Here is a 17,181-nt window from a genome sequence, read left to right as displayed (position 1 = left end):
GACAGTGACCAACTGCCGGCAGCGTTCTGAACTCCTGAGCCCTGTCAGACGTCGGTGTCACCGCGACGGGTAAGAGGATTCCCCGACCCCTCAAGGCCCTGGGGACCGCCTGTGTCACCGTGACAGTGACCAACCACCGCCAGCAGCGTTCCCAACTCCCGAGCCCTGTCAGCCATGGGTGTCCCCGTGACGGTGACCAACCGCCGGCAGAGGATTTCCCAACCCCTTGGCTGAGGGCCACCGGCATCCCCGTGCCGGGGCCACCGCGGATCGTCCCCTGGGGTGGTGACACCTACATCCGTGTCACGGCCTCGGCTGTCCCCGGGGGAGAGGGGGGGAGGGTGTTGTTTTGGCAGCCGGTGTGGGGTGAAGGTGTCACGCTTACGAGGCGCTGGCACGTCCTCAGCCCGGCGTCACCGCAGGCGTGTGCGCCTGTGTGTGTGTGTGTCCCTCGGCCGACGTCACCCGTCTGCCCCCATAAATCACAGCCGGCGCCCGCTGTCAGCCGCCCGCCCGCCCGCGCTCACCCCGCCGTCACGGGGAGAAGGGAACCCCCGGTGTCCCCGAGGCGCCGAAGCAGGAGGAGGAGGAGGAAGAGGAGGAGGAAGGCGGGGGGGGGGTATGAATTGGGGGGGTGGTTGGTCCCAGTGGGTGATGACGGGGTGACAAGCTTGGCGTGGGGAGAGGAAGCAACCTTCTCCCTCCTCCTCCTCTCCCTCTCCCTCCTCCTCCTCTCCCTCTCCCTCTCCCTCCTCCTCCTCCTCTTCTCCCTCCTCCTCCTCTTCTCCCTCCTCCTCCTCTCCCTCTCCCTCCTCCTCCTCTCCCTCTCCTTCTTCTCCTCCTCCTCCCCGTCGTCCCCCGACAGCCGACGGTGAAGTACGAGTCGCAGCCGCGGTTCATCACGGCGACGGGCGGCACCCTGCACCTCTACCAGCTGGAGGGGCTGAACTGGCTGCGCTTCTCCTGGGCCCAGAGCACCGACACCATCCTGGCCGACGAGATGGGGCTGGGCAAGACCATCCAGACCATCGTCTTCCTCTACTCCCTCTACAAGGAGGTCAGGGCACCCCCTACACCCGCTGACACCCGCCTGCTGGCACCCACTCTGCCCTGAGGCACCCCCTCTGGTGCCTGGTGGTGTCTCACCCGGCCCCTGGTGTCACCTGTTCTACCCTGTGTCACCCACCTGGCCCCTGGTGTCACCCGCTCCACCCTGTGTCACCCACCTGCCTCCTCGTGTCACCCGCTCCACCCTGTGTCACCCACCTGGCTCCTGGTGTCACCTGCTCCGCCCTGTGTCACCCATTCCACCCTGTGTCACCCACCTGGCCCCTGGTGTCACCCGTCCCACCCTGTGTCACCCACCCGGCCCCTTGTGTCACCTTTTCCACCCTGTGTCACCCACCTGGCTCCTGGTGTCACCCGTTCCGCCCTGTGTCACCCACCTGGTTCCTCATGTCACCCTTTCCACCCTGTGTCACCCACCTGGCTTCTGGTGTCACCCACTCCACCCTGTGTCACCCATTCCACCCTGTGTCACCCACCTGGCTCCTCATGTCACCCGCTCCACCCTGTGTCACCCACCTGGCTCCTGGTGTCAGCCATTCCAACCTGTGTCACCCACCCGGCCCCAGGTGTCACCTGTTTCACCCAGTGTCACCCACCTGGCTCCTCGTGTCACCCACTCCACCCTGTGTCACCCACCTGGCCCCTGGTGTCACCTCTTCCACCCCCTGTCACCCACCTACTGACACCTGTTCTGCCCTGTGTCACCTGCCCGGCCCCAGGTGTCACCTGTTTCACCTGGTGTCACCCACCTGTTCTGCCCAGTGTCACCTGCCTGGCTCCTGCTGTCACCCCTTCCACCCCCTGTCACCCACCTACTGACACCTGTTCTGCTCTGTGTCACCTGTCTGGCTCCTGGTGTCACCTCTTCCACCCCCTGTCACCCACCTACTGGCACCTGTTTCACCCTGTGTCACCTGTCTGGCTCCCGATGTCACCTCTTCCACCCCCTGTCACCCACCTGTTCTGCTCTGTGTCACCTGTCTGGCTCCTGATGTCACCTCTTCCACCCCCTGTCACCCACCTACTGGCACCTGTTTCACCCTGTGTCACCTGTCTGGCTCCTGGTGTCACCTCTTCCACCCCCTGTCACCCGTTCTGCCCCATGGCACCTGTCTGGCTCCTGATGTCACCTCTTCCACCCCCTGTCACCCACCTCCTGACACCTGTTCTGCCCCGTGTCACCTGTCTGGCTCCTGGTGTCACCTCTTCCACCCCCTGTCACCCACCTGTTCTGCTCTGTGTCACCTGCCTGGCTCCTGATGTCACCTCTTCCACCCCCTGTCACCCACCTACTGACACCTGTTTCACCCTGTGTCACCTGCCTGGCTCCTGATGTCACCTCTTCCACCCCCTGTCACCCACCTACTGACACCTGTTTCACCCTGTGTCACCTGCCTGGCTCCTGATGTCACCTCTTCCACCCCCTGTCACCCACCCATTCTGCCCCGTGTCACCTGCCTGGCTCCTGGTGTCACCTCTTCCACCCCCTGTCACCCACCTGTTCTGCCCCGTGTCACCTGCCTGGCTCCTGATGTCACCTCTTCCACCCCCTGTCACCCACCTCCTGACACCTGTTCTGCCCCGTGTCACCTGTCTGGCTCCTGGTGTCACCTCTTCCACCCCCTGTCACCCACCTGTTCTGCTCTGTGTCACCTGCCTGGCTCCTGATGTCACCTCTTCCACCCCCTGTCACCCACCTACTGACACCTGTTTCACCCTGTGTCACCTGCCTGGCTCCTGATGTCACCTCTTCCACCCCCTGTCACCCACCTACTGACACCTGTTTCACCCTGTGTCACCTGCCTGGCTCCTGATGTCACCTCTTCCACCCCCTGTCACCCACCCATTCTGCCCCGTGTCACCTGCCTGGCTCCTGGTGTCACCTCTTCCACCCCCTGTCACCCACCTGTTCTGCCCTGTGTCACCTGCCTGGCTCCCGATGGCACCTCTTCCACCCCCTGTCACCCACCTACTGACACCTTTTCTGCCCTGTGTCACCTGCCTGGCTCCTGATGTCACATCTTCCACCCCCTGTCACCCACCTGCTGACACCTGTTCTGCCCCATGGCACCTGCCTGGCTCCTGGTGTCACCTCTTCCACCCCCTGTCACCCACCTACTGACACCTGTTTCACCCTGTGTCACCTGCCTGGCTCCTGATGTCACTTCTTCCACCCCCTGTCATCCACCTCCTGACACCTGTTTCACCCTGTGTCACCTGCCTGGCTCCTGATGTCACCTCTTCCACCCCCTGTCACCCATTCTGCCCCACACCACCCCCCTCTTGTCACTCCTTCCACCCCATTTCCCCCCCCTCACCCCCCAGCATCACCCACCCGTTCCCAGTGTTGCCACTTGGGCGCCCAGAGTGTCCCCTGAGCCGCCACCACCCTGCTTCATCCCCACTGCCCCCCTTTGCCCATCCCCCTGTCCCCTCAGCACCCCCCATCCCCACGCCCCGTCCCCGCGTCGCGCTGTCCCGCTGTGTGACGCGCTGTCCCCCAGGGCCACACCAAGGGCCCGTTCCTCGTCAGCGCCCCGCTCTCCACCATCATCAACTGGGAGCGGGAGTTCCAGATGTGGGCCCCGGCCTTCTACGTCGTCACCTACACCGGGGACAAGGACAGCCGGGCCATCATCCGCGAGAACGAGTTCTCCTTCGACGACAACGCCATGAAGGGCGGCAAGAAGGCCTTCAAGATGAAGGTGGGGGGGGGCTCGGGGGTCCCTGGGGTGGGGGAAGGGGGTCACAGGTGGACTTTGGGGTCCTTTGGGTGGGGGGAGGTCACACCTGGATATCTGGGTCCTTTGGGTGGAGGGGGGACACATCTGGAACTCTGGGTCCTTTGGGTGGGTGAGGGGGGTCACAGGTGGACCTTGGGGTCCCTTGGGTGGGTGAGGGGGTCACAGGTGGACTTCGAGGTCCTTTGGGTGAGGGGAGGTCACACCCTGACCTCTGGGTTCTTTGGGTGAAGGGGGGACACATCTGGAACTCTGGGTCCTTTGGGTGGGTGAGGGGGTCACAGATGGACTTTGGGGTCCTTTGGGTGGGGGGAGGTCACACCGGGAACTCTGGGTCCTTTGGGTGGGAGGAGGTCACACCTGGACCTCTGGGTCCTTTGGGTAGAGGGGGGACACACCTGGACCTCTGGGTCCCTTGGGTGGGTGGGGGGACACAGGTGGACTTTGGGGTCCTTTGGGTGGGGGGAGGTCATACCTGGAACTCTGGGTCCTTTGGGTGGGTGAGGGGGTCACACCTGGACCTTGGGGTCCCTTGGGTGGGTGAGGGGGTCACAGGTGGACTTTGGGGTCCCTTGGGTGGGTGAGGGGGTCACAGGTGGACTTTGGGGTCCTTTGGGTGAGGGGAGGTCACACCTGGATCTCTGGGTCCTTTGGGTGGGGGGAGGTCACACCTGGATCTCTGGGTCCCTTGGGTGGGTGGGGGGGACACACCTGGACCTCTGGGTCCTTTGGGTGGGTGAGGGGGTCACAGGTGGACTTTGGGGTCCTTTGGGTGAGGGGAGGTCACACCTGGACCTCTGGGTCCTTTGGGTGGGTGAGGGGGACACAGATGGACTTGGGGGTCCCTTGGGTGGGTGAGGGGGTCACAGGTGGACTTTGGGGTCCATTGGGTGGGTGAAGGGGTCACAGGTGGACTTTGGGGTCCTTTGGGTGAGGGGAGGTCACACCTGGACCTTGGGGTCTCTTGGGTGGAGGGGGGACACACCTGGAACTCTGGGTCCCTTGGGTGGGTGAGGGGGTCACAGGTGGACTTCGAGGTCCTTTGGGTGAGGGGAGGTCACACCCTGACCTCTGGGTCCTTTGGGTGAAGGGAGGACACATCTGGACCTCTGGGTCCTTTGGGTGGGTGGGGGGACACAGGTAGACTTTGGGGTCCCTTGGGTGGGTGAGGGGGTCACAGGTGGAGTTTGGGGTCCTTTGGGTGGGGGGAGGTCACACCTGGATCTCTGGGTCCTTTGGGTGAAGGTGGGACACATCTGGAACTCTGGGTCCTTTGGGTGAAGGGGGGACACACCTGGAACTCTGGGTCCTTTGGGTGGGTGAGGGGGTCACAGGTGGACTTTGGGGTCCTTTGGGTGGGTGGGGGGACACAGGTGGATTTCAGGGTCCCTTGGGTGGGTGAGGGGGACACAGATGGACTTTGGGGTCCCTTGGGTGGGTGCGGGGACACAGGTGGACTTCGGGGTCCTTTGGGTGAGGGGAGGTCACACCTGGACCTCTGGGTCCCTTGGGTGGGTGAAGGGGGGGACACAGGTGGACTTTGGGGTCCTTTGGGTGGGGGGAGGTCACACCTGGACCTCTGGGTCCTTTGGGTGGGTGAAGGGGGGACACACCTCTGGAACTCTGGGTCCCTTGGGTGGGTGAGGGGGTCACAGGTGGACTTCGAGGTCCTTTGGGTGAGGGGAGGTCACACCCTGACCTCTGGGTCCTTTGGGTGAAGGGGGGACACATCTGGAACTCTGGGTCCTTTGGGTGGGTGGGGGGACACAGGTGGAGTTTGGGGTCCTTTGGGTGGGGGGAGGTCACACCGGGAACTCTGGGTCCTTTGGGTGGGGGGAGGTCACACCTGGACCTCTGGGTCCTTTGGGTGGGTGAGGGGGTCACAGATGGACTTTGGGGTCTTTTGGGTAGAGGGGGGACACACCTGGACCTCTGGGTCCTTTAGGTGGGTGGGGGGTCACAGGTGGACTTTGGGGTCCTTTGGGTGGGGGGAGGTCACACCTGGAACTCTGGGTCCTTCGGGTGGGTGAGGGGGACACAGGTGGACTATGGGGTCCCTTAGGTGGGTGGGGGGGGGACACAGATGGACTTTGGGGTCCCTTGGGTGGGTGGGGGGGGACACAGATGGGCATTGTAGTCTTTTGGGTGAGGGGAGGTCACACCTGGACCTTGGGGTCCCTTGGGTGGGTGGGGGGGTTACAGGGTGCTGGGGTTTGGGGTCCCAGGGGGGTCAGGGTGCCCAGAGGTGGGGGTCCCAGGGGGATTGAGGTGCCCAGAGGTGGGGGTCCCAGGGGTTAGGGTGCTGGGGGGTTGGGGTCCCAGGGGGATCAGGATGCCCAGAAATGGGGGCCCCGGGGGTCAGGGTGCTGGGGGTTGGGGTCCTAGGGGGGGTCAGGGTGCCGGGTGTTGGGGTCCCAGGGGAATCAGGGTGCCAGGTGTTGGGGTCCCAGGGGGGGTCAGGGTGCTGGGGGTCAGGGTGCTGGGTGTTGGGGTCCCAGGGGGGGTCAGGGTGCTGGGGGTCAGGGTGCCAGGTGTTGGGGTCCCAGTGTTGGGGGGGGGGTCAGGGTGCCAGGTGTTGGGGTCCCAGGGGGGGTCAGGGTGCCGGGGGTCAGGGTGCTGGGTGTTGGGGTCCCAGGAGGGGGGGGTCAGGGTGCCGGGTGTTGGGGTCCCAGTGTTGGGGGGGGGATCAGGGTGCCGGGTGTTGCGGTCCCAGTGTTGGGGGGGGGTCAGGGTGCCGGGGGTCAGGGTCCCAGTGTTGGGGGGGGTCAGGGTGCCGGGTGTTGGGGTCCCAGTGTTGGGGGGGTGTCAGGGTGCTGGGTGTTGGGGTCCCAGTGTTGGGGGGGGGGTCAAGGTGCTGGGTGTTGGGGTCCCAGTGTTGGGGGGGGGGTCAGGGTGCCGGGTGTTGGGGTCCCAGTGTTGGGGGGGGGGTCAGGGTGCCGGGGGTCAGGGTCCCAGTGTTGGGGGGGTGTCAGGGTGCCGGGTGTTGGGGTCCCAGTGTTGGGGGAGGGGTCAGGGTGCCGGGTGTTGCGGTCCCAGTGTTGGGGTGGGTGTCAGGGTGCCGGGTGTTGGGGTCCCAGTGTTGGGGGGGGGATCAGGGTGCCGGGTGTTGGGGTCCCAGTGTTGGGGGGGGGTCAGGGTGCCAGGTGTTGGGGTCCCAGTGTTGGGGGGGGGTCAGGGTGCCGGGTGTTGGGGTCCCAGTGTTGGGGGGGGGGTCAAGGTGCTGGGTGTTGGGGTCCCAGTGTTGGGGGGGGGGTCAGGGTGCCGGGTGTTGGGGTCCCAGTGTTGGGGGGGGGTCAGGGTGCCGGGTGTTGGGGTCCCAGTGTTGGGGGGGTGTCAGGGTGCCGGGTGTTGGGGTCCCAGTGTTGGGGGAGGGGTCAGGGTGCCGGGTGTTGCGGTCCCAGTGTTGGGGTGGGTGTCAGGGTGCCGGGTGTTGGGGTCCCAGTGTTGGGGGGGGGATCAGGGTGCCGGGTGTTGGGGTCCCAGTGTTGGGGGGGGGTCAGGGTGCCGGGTGTTGGGGTCCCAGTGTTGGGGGAGGGGTCAGGGTGCCGGGTGTTGCGGTCCCAGTGTTGGGGTGGGTGTCAGGGTGCCGGGTGTTGGGGTCCCAGTGTTGGGGGGGGGATCAGGGTGCCAGGTGTTGGGGTCCCAGGGGGGGTCAGGGTGCCGGGGGTCAGGGTGCCGGGTGTTGGGGTCCCAGTGTTGGGGGGGTGTCAGGGTGCTGGGTGTTGGGGTCCCAGTGTTGGGGGGGGGGTCAAGGTGCTGGGTGTTGGGGTCCCAGTGTTGGGGGGGGGGGTCAGGGTGCCGGGTGTTGGGGTCCCAGTGTTGGGGGGGGGTCAGGGTGCCGGGGGTCAGGGTCCCAGTGTTGGGGGGGTGTCAGGGTGCCGGGTGTTGGGGTCCCAGTGTTGGGGGGGTGTCAGGGTGCCGGGTGTTGGGGTCCCAGTGTTGGGGGAGGGGTCAGGGTGCCGGGTGTTGCGGTCCCAGTGTTGGGGTGGGTGTCAGGGTGCCGGGTGTTGGGGTCCCAGTGTTGGGGGGGGGATCAGGGTGCCGGGTGTTGGGGTCCCAGTGTTGGGGGGGGGTCAGGGTGCCAGGTGTTGGGGTCCCAGTGTTGGGGGGGGGGTCAGGGTGCCGGGTGTTGGGGTCCCAGTGTTGGGGTGGGTGTCAGGGTGCCGGGTGTTGGGGTCCCAGTGTTGGGGGGGGTGACAGGGTGCCGGGTGTTGGGGTCCCAGTGTTGGGGGGGTGTCAGGGTGCCGGGGGTCAGGGTCCCAGTGGGGGGGGGGGGTCCCAGGGAGGGGTCAGGGTGCCGGGGGTCAGGGTCCCAGTGTTGGCGGGGGGTCAGGGTGCCGGGGGTCCCGCGCCCGCGGGTGCTGACGGCCGCGGCAGCGGGAGGCGCAGGTGAAGTTCCACGTGCTGCTGACGTCCTACGAGCTGATCACCATCGACCAGGCGGCGCTGGGCTCCATCCGCTGGGCCTGTCTGGTGGTGGATGAGGCCCACCGCCTCAAGAACAACCAGTCCAAGGTGGGGAGGGGTCCTGGGGGCAAGGGAGAGGGCAGGGGGGTGAGGGAGGGGGTCCTAGGGGTGAGGGAGGGGGTCTTGGGGGTGAGGAAGGGGGTCCTGGGGGCGAGGGAGGGGGTCGTGGGGTGAGGGAGGGGGTCCTGGGGGCGAGGGAGGGGGTCCTGGGGGCGAGGGAGGGGTCCTGGGGGAGAGGGAGGGGTCCTGGGGGAGAGGGAGGGGGTCTTGGGGGCGAGGGAGGGGGCCTGGGGGCGAGGGAGGGGGTCGTGGGGTGAGGGAGGGGTCCTGGGGGCGAGGGAGGGGGTTTGGGGGCGAGGGAGGGGGTCCTGGGGGTGAGGGAGGGGGTCCTGGTGGGGGGTCTGGGGGTGAGGGAGGGGTCCTGGGGGTGAGGGAGGGGGTCCTGGGGGTGAGGGAGGGGGCAGGGGGGCGAGGGAGGGGGCCTGGGGGCGAGGGAGGGGGTCTTGGGGGCAAGGGAGGGAGTCTGGGTGCGAGGGAGGGGGCCTGGAGGGGGCCCGGGGGTGAGGGAGTGGGTCCAGGGGGTGAGGGAGGGGGCCTGGGGGTGAGGGAGGGGGCCTGGGGGTGAGGGAGGGGGTCCTGGGGGTGAGGGAGGGGGCCTGGGGGTGAGGGAGGGGGTCCTGGGGGTGAGGGAGGGGGTCCTGGGGGTGAGGGAGGGGGCCTGGGTGCGAGGGAGGGGGCAGGGGGGTGAGGGAGGGGGTCCTGGGGGTGAGGGAGGGGGCAGGGGGGTGAGGGAGGGAGTCCTGGGTGTGAGGGAGGGGTCCTGGGGGGGGGTCTGGGGGCGAGGGAGGGGGTCTGGGGGTGAGGGAGGGGCGCACAGAGACCTGGGTCTTTGGGGAGGGGGGGACGCGGGTGTTTGGGGGGGGGGTACTGGGTGATGTTGGGGGTGGAGGGGGATCGTCCATGGATATTGGGGTCTGGGGGTGGGGGGGGATAGGACAGGGTCTGGGGGTGCCCTGGGGGTGCCCTGGGTGGGGTTGGGGAGATGTGGGGGTGCCCTGGGTGGGGTTGGGGAGGTCTGTGGGTGCCCTGGGTGGGGTTGGGGAGGTCTGTGGGTGCCCTGGGTGGGGTTGGGGAGGTCTGGGGGTGTCTGGGGGTGCCCTGGGTGGGGTTGGGGAGATGTGGGGGTGCCCTGGGTGGGGTTGGGGAGGTCTGGGGGTGCCCTGGGTGGGGTTGGGGAGGTCTGGGGGTGCCCTGGGTGGGGTTGGGGAGGTCTGGGGATGCCCTGGGTGGGGTTGGGGAGATGTGGGGGTGCCCTGGGTGGGGTTGGGGAGGTCTGGGGGTGTCTGTGGGTGCCCTGAGAGGGGTTGGGGAGCTCTGGGGGTGCCCTGGGTGGGGTTGGGGAGATGTGGGGGTGCCCTGGATGGGGTTGGGGAGGTCTGTGGGTGCCCTGGGTGGGGTTGGGGTGCCCTGGGGGTGCCCTGGGTGGGGTTGGGGAGGTCTGGGGGTGTCTGTGGGTGCCCTGGGTGGGGTTGGGGAGGTCTGGGGGTGCCCTGGATGGGGTTGGGGAGGTCTGGGGGTGCCCTGGGTGGGGTTGGGGAGGTCTGGGGATACCCTGGGTGGGGTTGGGGAGGTCTGGGGGTGCCCTGGGTGGGGTTGGGGTGCCCTGGGGGTGCCCTGGGTGGGGTTGGGGAGATGTGGGGGTGCCCTGTGGGTGCCCTGGGTGGGGTTGGGGAGGTCTGGGGGTGCCCTGGGTGGGGTTGGGGAGATGTGGGGGTGCCCTGTGAGGTACCAGGGTGACTCCCAGCCTCAGGGGCTCCCCCTGTGTCCCCCCCCCCCAGTTCTTTCGGGTGCTGAACGGGTACAAGATCGAGCACAAGCTGCTGCTGACGGGGACCCCGCTGCAGAACAACCTGGAGGAGCTGTTCCACCTCCTCAACTTCCTCACCCCTGAGCGCTTCAAGTAAGGCTACACCCCCCTCAGGGGTCCCCCAAAACCCTGGGGGTCCCCCACAACCCTCAGGGGTCCCCCAAAACCCTGGGGATCCCCCCCAAACCTGGAGGTTTCCCTCCCACCCTGAGGAGTCCCCCAACCCACACAACACCCTCTCTCCTGGGGTGTTCCCCAAACACCCTGGGGGTCCCCCACAACCCTCAGGGGTCCCCCAAAACCCTGGGGGTCCCCCACAACCCTCAGGGGTCCCCCACAACCCTGGGGATCCCCCACAACCCTCAGGGGTCCCCCAAACCCTGCGGATCCCTCCCAACCCTCAGGGATCCCCCACAACCCTCAGGGGTCTCCCAAAACCCTGGGGATCCCCCACAACCCTCAGGGGTCCCCCACAACCCTGGGGATCCCCCACAACCCTCAGGGGTCCCCCAAAACCCTGGGGATCCCCCCCAAACTTGGAGGTTTCCCTCCCACCCTGAGGTGTCCCCCAACCCACACAACACCCTCTCTCCTGGGGTGTTCCCCAAACACCCTGGGGTCCCCCACAATCCTGGGGATCCCCCACAACCCTCAGGGGTCCCCCAAAACTCTGAAGGGTCCCCCAAAACCCAGGGGATCCCTCCCAAACTTGGAGGTTTCCCTCCCACCCTGAGGTTTCCCTCCCACCCTGAGGTGTCCCCCAACCCACACAACACCCTCTCTCCTGGGGTGTTCCCCAAACACCCTGGGGGTCCCCCACAACCCTCAGGGGTCCCCCACAAACCTCAGGGGTCCCCCACAACCCTCAGGGGTCCCCCAAAACCCTGGGGATCCCCCACAACCCTCAGGGGTCCCCCACAACCCTCAGGGGTCCCCCAAAACCCTGGGGATCCCCCCCAAACTTGGAGGTTTCCCTCCCACCCTGAGGTGTCCCCCAACCCACACAACACCCTCTCTCCTGGGGTGTTCCCCAAACACCCTGAGGGGTCCCCCACAACCCTCAGAGTCCCCCACAACCCTCAGGGGTCCCCCAAAACCCTGGGGATCCCCCACAACCCTCAGGGGTCCCCCAAAACCCTGGGGATCCCCCCCAAACCTGGAGGGTTCCCTCCCACCCTGAGGTTTCCACCTACACCCTGAGGTGTCCCCCAACCCACACAACACCCTCTCTCCTGGGGTGTTCCCCAAAACCCTGAGTGGTCCCCCACAACCCTCAGAGTCCCCCACAACCCTCAGGGGTCCCCCAAAACCCTGGGGATCCCCCCCAAACCTGGAGGTTTCCCTCCCACCCTGAGGTGTCCCCCAACCCACACAACACCCTCTGTCCTGGGGTGTTCCCCAAACACCCTGGGGGTCCCCCAAAACCCTCAGGGGTCCCCCCCACCCCTCAGGGGTCGCCCCCACCCCTGGGGTACCCATCCCCTTCCCCTCTAGTATGTCACCCTCCATCCTCACCCACCTCACCCCCATCCCCACGTCTCCACCTGCCCCCCACCCACCCACCCCTTTCACCTCCTCACCGTCCATCTGTCCTGCCCCCTGTCCGTCTGTCTGTCTGTCTGTCTGTCTGTCTGTCTGTCCCCCACCCACCCCCCCTTCCCCAGCAACCTGGAGGGCTTCCTGGAGGAGTTTGCTGACATCTCCAAGGAGGATCAGATCAAGAAGCTCCACGACCTGCTGGGGCCCCACATGCTGAGGCGCCTCAAGGCCGACGTCTTCAAGAACATGCCGGCCAAGACCGAGCTCATCGTCCGCGTGGAGCTCAGCCCCATGCAGAAGTGAGCATGGGGAGGGGGATTTTGGGGGGCTGGGGGGGTCCAGGGCACCCCCCAACCCAGCTTTGGGTGCTCCACTTACTCCCTGTAGGAAGTACTACAAGTGCATCCTGAGGAGGAACTTGAGGGACTGAACTTTCCGGGGGGAGGGAACGAGGTGTGGGATGAGGGGGGGGCTTTTGGGGGTCTTTTGGGGGGCTCTGGGGGGCTGGGGGTGTCTAGGGCACCCCCCACCCCAGCTTTGGGTGCTCCACTTACTCCCTGTTGGAAGTACTACAAGTGCATCCTGACAAGGAATTTGGGGGACTGACCTATCCGGGGGGAGGGAAGCAGGTGTGGGATGAGGGGGGGTCTTTTAGGGGTCTTTTGGGTGGCTGAGGGGTGTGTAAGGGAACCCCACCCTACCCTTGGGTGCTCCACTTACTCCCTGTAGGAAGTACTACAAGTACATCCTGAGGAGGAACTTCGAGGCACTGAACTCATGGGGTGGGGGGAACCAGGTGTGGGATGAGGGGGCATCTTTTGGAGGGTCTTTTAGGGGTCTTTTGGGGGGCTGGGGGGTCTAGGTCACCCCCCACCCCAGCTTTGGGTGCTCCACTTACTCCCTGTAGGAAGTACTACAAGTACATCCTGACGAGGAACTTCGAGGCACTGAACTCATGGGGTGGGGGGAACCAGGTCTGAGATGAGGGGGGGTCTTTTGGGGGGCTCTGGGGGTTCTAAGTGACCCCCCAGCCCACCTTTGGGTGCTCCACTTACTCCCTGTAGGAAGTACTACAAGTGCATCCTGAGGAGGAACTTGAGGGACTGAACTTTCCAGGGGGAGGGAACCAGGTGTGGGATGAGGGGGGGTCTTTTGGGGGGCTCTGGGGGTTCTAAGTGACCCCCCACCCCACCTTTGGGTGCTCCACTTACTCCCTGTAGGAAGTACTACAGGTACATCCTGACGAGGAACTTCGAGGCACTGAACTCGCGGGGTGGGGGGAACCAGGTGTGGGATAAGGGGGGGTCTTTTGAGGGTCTTTTGGGGGGCTCTGGGGAGCTGGAGGGGGTGTAGGTGACCCCCCACCCCACCTTTGGGTGCTCCACTTACTCCCTGTAGGAAGTACTACAAGTACATCCTGAGGAGGAATTTGGGGGACTGACCTATCCGGGGGGAGGGAAGCAGGTGTGGGATGAGGGGGGGTCTTTTGGGGGTCTTTTGGGGAGCTCTGGGGGGCTGGGGGGTCTAGGGCACCCCCCACCCCACCTTTGGGTGCTCCACTTACTCCCTGTAGGAAGTACTACAAGTGCATCCTGACGAGGAATTTGGGGGACTGACCTATCCGGGGGGAGGGAACCAGGTGTGGGATGAGGGGGGGGCTTTTGGGGGGCTCTGGGGGTTCTAAGTGACCCCCCACCCCACCTTTGGGTGCTCCGCTTACTCCCTGTAGGAAGTACTACAAGTACATCTTGACGAGGAACTTCAGGGCACTGAACTCGAGGGGTGGGGGGAACCAGGTGTGGGATGAGGGGGCGTCTTTTGGAGGGTCTTTTAGGGGTCTTTTGGGGGGCTGGGGGGTCTAGGTCACCCCCCACCCCAGCTTTGGGTGCTCCGCTTACTCCCTGTAGGAAGTACTACAAGTACATCCTGACGAGGAACTTCGAGGCACTGAACTCATGGGGTGGGGGGAACCAGGTCTGAGATGAGGGGGGGTCTTTTGGGGGGCTCTGGGGGTTCTAAGTGACCCCCCAGCCCACCTTTGGGTGCTCCACTTACTCCCTGTAGGAAGTACTACAAGTGCATCCTGAGGAGGAACTTCGAGGCACTGAACTCATGGGGTGGGGGGAACCAGGTGTGGGATGAGGGGGGGTCTTTTGGAGGGTCTTTTAGGGGTCTTTTGGGGGGCTGGGGGGTCTAGGGCACCCCCCACCCCACCTTTGGGTGCTCCACTTACTCCCTGTAGGAAGTACTACAAGTACATCCTGAGGAGGAACTTGATTGACTGACATATCCGGGGGGAGGGAACCAGAAGTGGGATGAGGGGGGGCTTTTGGGGGGCTCTGGGGGTTCTAAGTGACCCCCCAGCCCACCTTTGGGTGCTCCACTTACTCCCTGTTGGAAGTACTACAAGTGCATCCTGAGGAGGAACTTGAGGGACTGAACTCGCGGGGTGAGGGGAACCAGGTGTAGGATGAGGGGGGTCTTTTGGGGGGCTCTGGGGGGCTGGAGGGGGTGTAGGTGACCCCTCCACCCCACCCTTGGGTGCTCCACTTACTCCCTGTTGGAAGTACTACAAGTGCATCCTGATGAGGAACTTGATTGACTGAACTTTCCAGGGGGAGGGAACCAGGTGTGGGATAAGGGGGGGTCTTTTGGGGGTCTTTTGGGGGTATGGGGGTGTCTAGGTGACCCCCCACCCCACCTTTGGGTGCTCCACTTACTCCCTGTTGGAAGTACTGCAAGTGCATCCTGATGAGGAACTTGATTGACTGACCTATCCGGGGGAGGGAACCAGGTGTGGGATATGGGGGGGTCTTTTGGGGGTCTCTGGGGGGGTGTAGGTGACCCCCCACCCCACCCTTGGGTGCTCCACTTTACTCCCTGTAGGAAGTACTACAAGTACATCCTGACGAGGAACTTCGAGGCGCTGAACTCGCGGGGTGGGGGGAACCAGGTGTCGCTGCTCAACATCATGATGGACCTGAAGAAGTGCTGCAACCACCCCTACCTCTTCCCTGTGGCTGCCATGGTGAGGGGACGGGGTGGGGGGGGACACCAGGGGGTGGGGGGGACACCTTTGGGGGTGGGGGGGACCCCTTTGGGTGGGGGGGACACCTTGGGGTGGGGGGACCCACCGGGTGGGTGGGTTGTGGGGATGTGGAGGGGGGATGGGAGGATGTGGTGGGACATGGTGGGGGACACGGGGCTGGGGGGCTGTTGGGGGGCTGGGGGGGGGTCTTTTGGGGGTCTGGGGGGGTCTGGGGTGACACCGCGGTCCCCAGGAGTCGCCCAAGCTGCCCAGCGGCGCCTACGAGGGGGGGGCGCTGATCAAGGCCTCGGGGAAGCTGCTGCTGCTCCAGAAGATGCTGAGGAAGCTGAAGGAGCAGAACCACCGCGTGCTCATCTTCTCCCAGGTGGGCACAGGGACCCCCCCCAAACCCCCCTGCACCCCTGGGACCCCCCCAGGACCCACACACACCCCTGGGAACCCCCCAGGACCCACACACACCCCTGGGACCCATAACCCCCCCTGAAAAACCATGAGCTCATCCTCTCCCAGGTGGGCACAGGGACCCCCCCGGGACCCCCCTGCACCCCTGGGACCCCCCCAGGACCCACACACACCCCTGGGACCCCCCCAGGACCCCCACACACCCCTGGGACCCATAACCCCCACAGGGCACCCATAGACCCCCTCAAACCACCACGCGCTCATCTTCTCCCAGGTGGGCACAGGGACCCCCCCAGGACCCCCCCCAAACCGCCCTGCACCCCTGGGACCCCCCCCAGGACCCCCACACACCCCTGGGAACCCCACAGGACCCACACACACCCCTGGGATCCCCCCAGGACCCCCCCAGGGCACCCATAGACCCCCTCAAACCACCACATGTTCACCTTCTCCCAGATGGGCACAGGGACCCCCCCAAACCCTCCTGCACCCCTGGGACCCCCCAGGACCCCCCCACACCCCTGGGACTCCCCCCCAGTACCCACACACCCCTGGGACCCCCCCAGGACCCCCACACACCCCTGGGACCCGTAGCCCCCACAGGGCACCCATAGACCCCCTCAAACCACCACGTGCTCATCTTCTCCCAGGTGGGCACAGGGACCCCCCCAAACCGCCCTGCACCCCTGGGACCCCCCCCAGGACCCACACACACCCCTAGGACCCCCCCCAGGACCCTCCCAAACCCCTGGGACTCCCCCAGGACCCCCCCACACCCCTGGGACCCATAGCCCCCCCTGAAAAACCATGAGCTCATCTTCTCCCAGGTGGGCACAGGGACCCCCCCAGGACCCCCCCAAACCGCCCTGCACCACTGGGACCCCCCCAAGACCCCCACACACCCCTGGGACCCCCCCCCAGGACCCTCCCAAACCCCTGGGACTCCCCCAGGACCCACACACACCCCTGGGACCCAGAGCCCCCACAGGGCACCCATAGACCCCCTCAAACCACCACGTGCTCATCTTCTCCCAGGTGGGCACAGGGACCCCCCGGGACCCCCCCAGGACCTTCCCAAACCTCCCCAAACCCCTGGGACCCCCCCAGGACCCCCACACACCCCTGGGACCCATAGCCCCCTCTGAAAAACCATGAGCTCATCCTCTCCCAGGTGGGCACAGGGACCCCCCCTGGGACCCCCCAAAACCTCCCCAAACCCCTGGGAACCCCACAGGACCCCCACACACCCCTGGGACCCCCCCCAGGACCCTCCCAAACCCCTGGGACCCCCCCAGGACCCACACGCACCCCTGGGACCCAGAGACCCTACAGGGCACCCATAGACCCCCTCAAACCACCACGTGCTCATCTTCTCCCAGGGTGGGACCAGGACCCCCCCAGTACCCCTAGGGACCCCCCCAGGACCCCCACACACCCCTGGGACCCCCCCCAGGACCCTTCCAAACCCCCTGCACCCCTGGGAAGCCCCCATGACCCTCACACACCCCTGGGAACCCCCCAGGACCCCCACACACCCCTGGGACCCCCCCAGGGCACCCATAGACCTCCTCAAACCACCACATGTTCATCTTCTCCCAGGTGGGCACAGGGACCCCCCCAAACCCTCCTGCACCCCTGGGACCCCCCCAGGACCCCCACACACCCCTGGGACCCCCCCAGGGCACCCATAGACCTCCTCAAACCACCACATGTTCATCTTCTCCCAGATGGGCACAGGGACCCCCCCAAACCTTCCTGCACCCCTGGGACCCCCCCAGGACCCCCACACACCCCTGGGACCCCCCCAGGGCACCCATAGCTCCCCCCCAAACCACCACGTGCTCATCTTCTCCCAGGGTGGGACCAGGACCCCCCCAGTACCCCTGAGACCTCCTTAGTACCCCTAGGGACCACCCCAGGACCCCCACACACCCCTGGGACCCCCCCAGGACCCCCCCAGGGCACCCATAGCCCCCCCCCCCAAACCACCACGTGCTCATCTTCTCCCAGGGTGGGACCAGGATCCCCCCCAACAGAGACCAAATCCA

At 66.0% G+C, this 17,181-nt stretch overlaps 1 protein-coding gene across 1 annotated transcript in view; it reads left to right on the top strand.

Annotated features, from left to right (window-relative positions):
* Positions 1 to 17,181, top strand: part of LOC311204630 (chromodomain-helicase-DNA-binding protein 3-like) — a gene marked incomplete at its 5' end in the record, with an annotated part of 43,895 nt that overhangs the window by 57 nt on the left and 26,657 nt on the right. Inside the window, 8 exons of the mRNA XM_084281031.1 lie at positions 49 to 557; positions 866 to 1,057; positions 3,573 to 3,773; positions 8,187 to 8,324; positions 10,115 to 10,236; positions 11,808 to 11,981; positions 14,569 to 14,710; positions 14,964 to 15,095. Of these exons, the coding sequence (XP_084137157.1) occupies positions 49 to 557; positions 866 to 1,057; positions 3,573 to 3,773; positions 8,187 to 8,324; positions 10,115 to 10,236; positions 11,808 to 11,981; positions 14,569 to 14,710; positions 14,964 to 15,095 (1,610 nt within the window). The remainder of the gene's footprint in view (positions 1 to 48; positions 558 to 865; positions 1,058 to 3,572; positions 3,774 to 8,186; positions 8,325 to 10,114; positions 10,237 to 11,807; positions 11,982 to 14,568; positions 14,711 to 14,963; positions 15,096 to 17,181) is intronic.

This window comes from Gallinula chloropus, assembly GCF_964237585.1.
Source record: "Gallinula chloropus genome assembly, contig: HAP1_SCAFFOLD_230, whole genome shotgun sequence".
NCBI lineage: Eukaryota > Metazoa > Chordata > Aves > Gruiformes > Rallidae > Gallinula > Gallinula chloropus.
The sequence above is the reverse complement of the archived record's forward strand: the minus strand, read 5'-3'. Positions and strand labels throughout refer to the sequence as shown.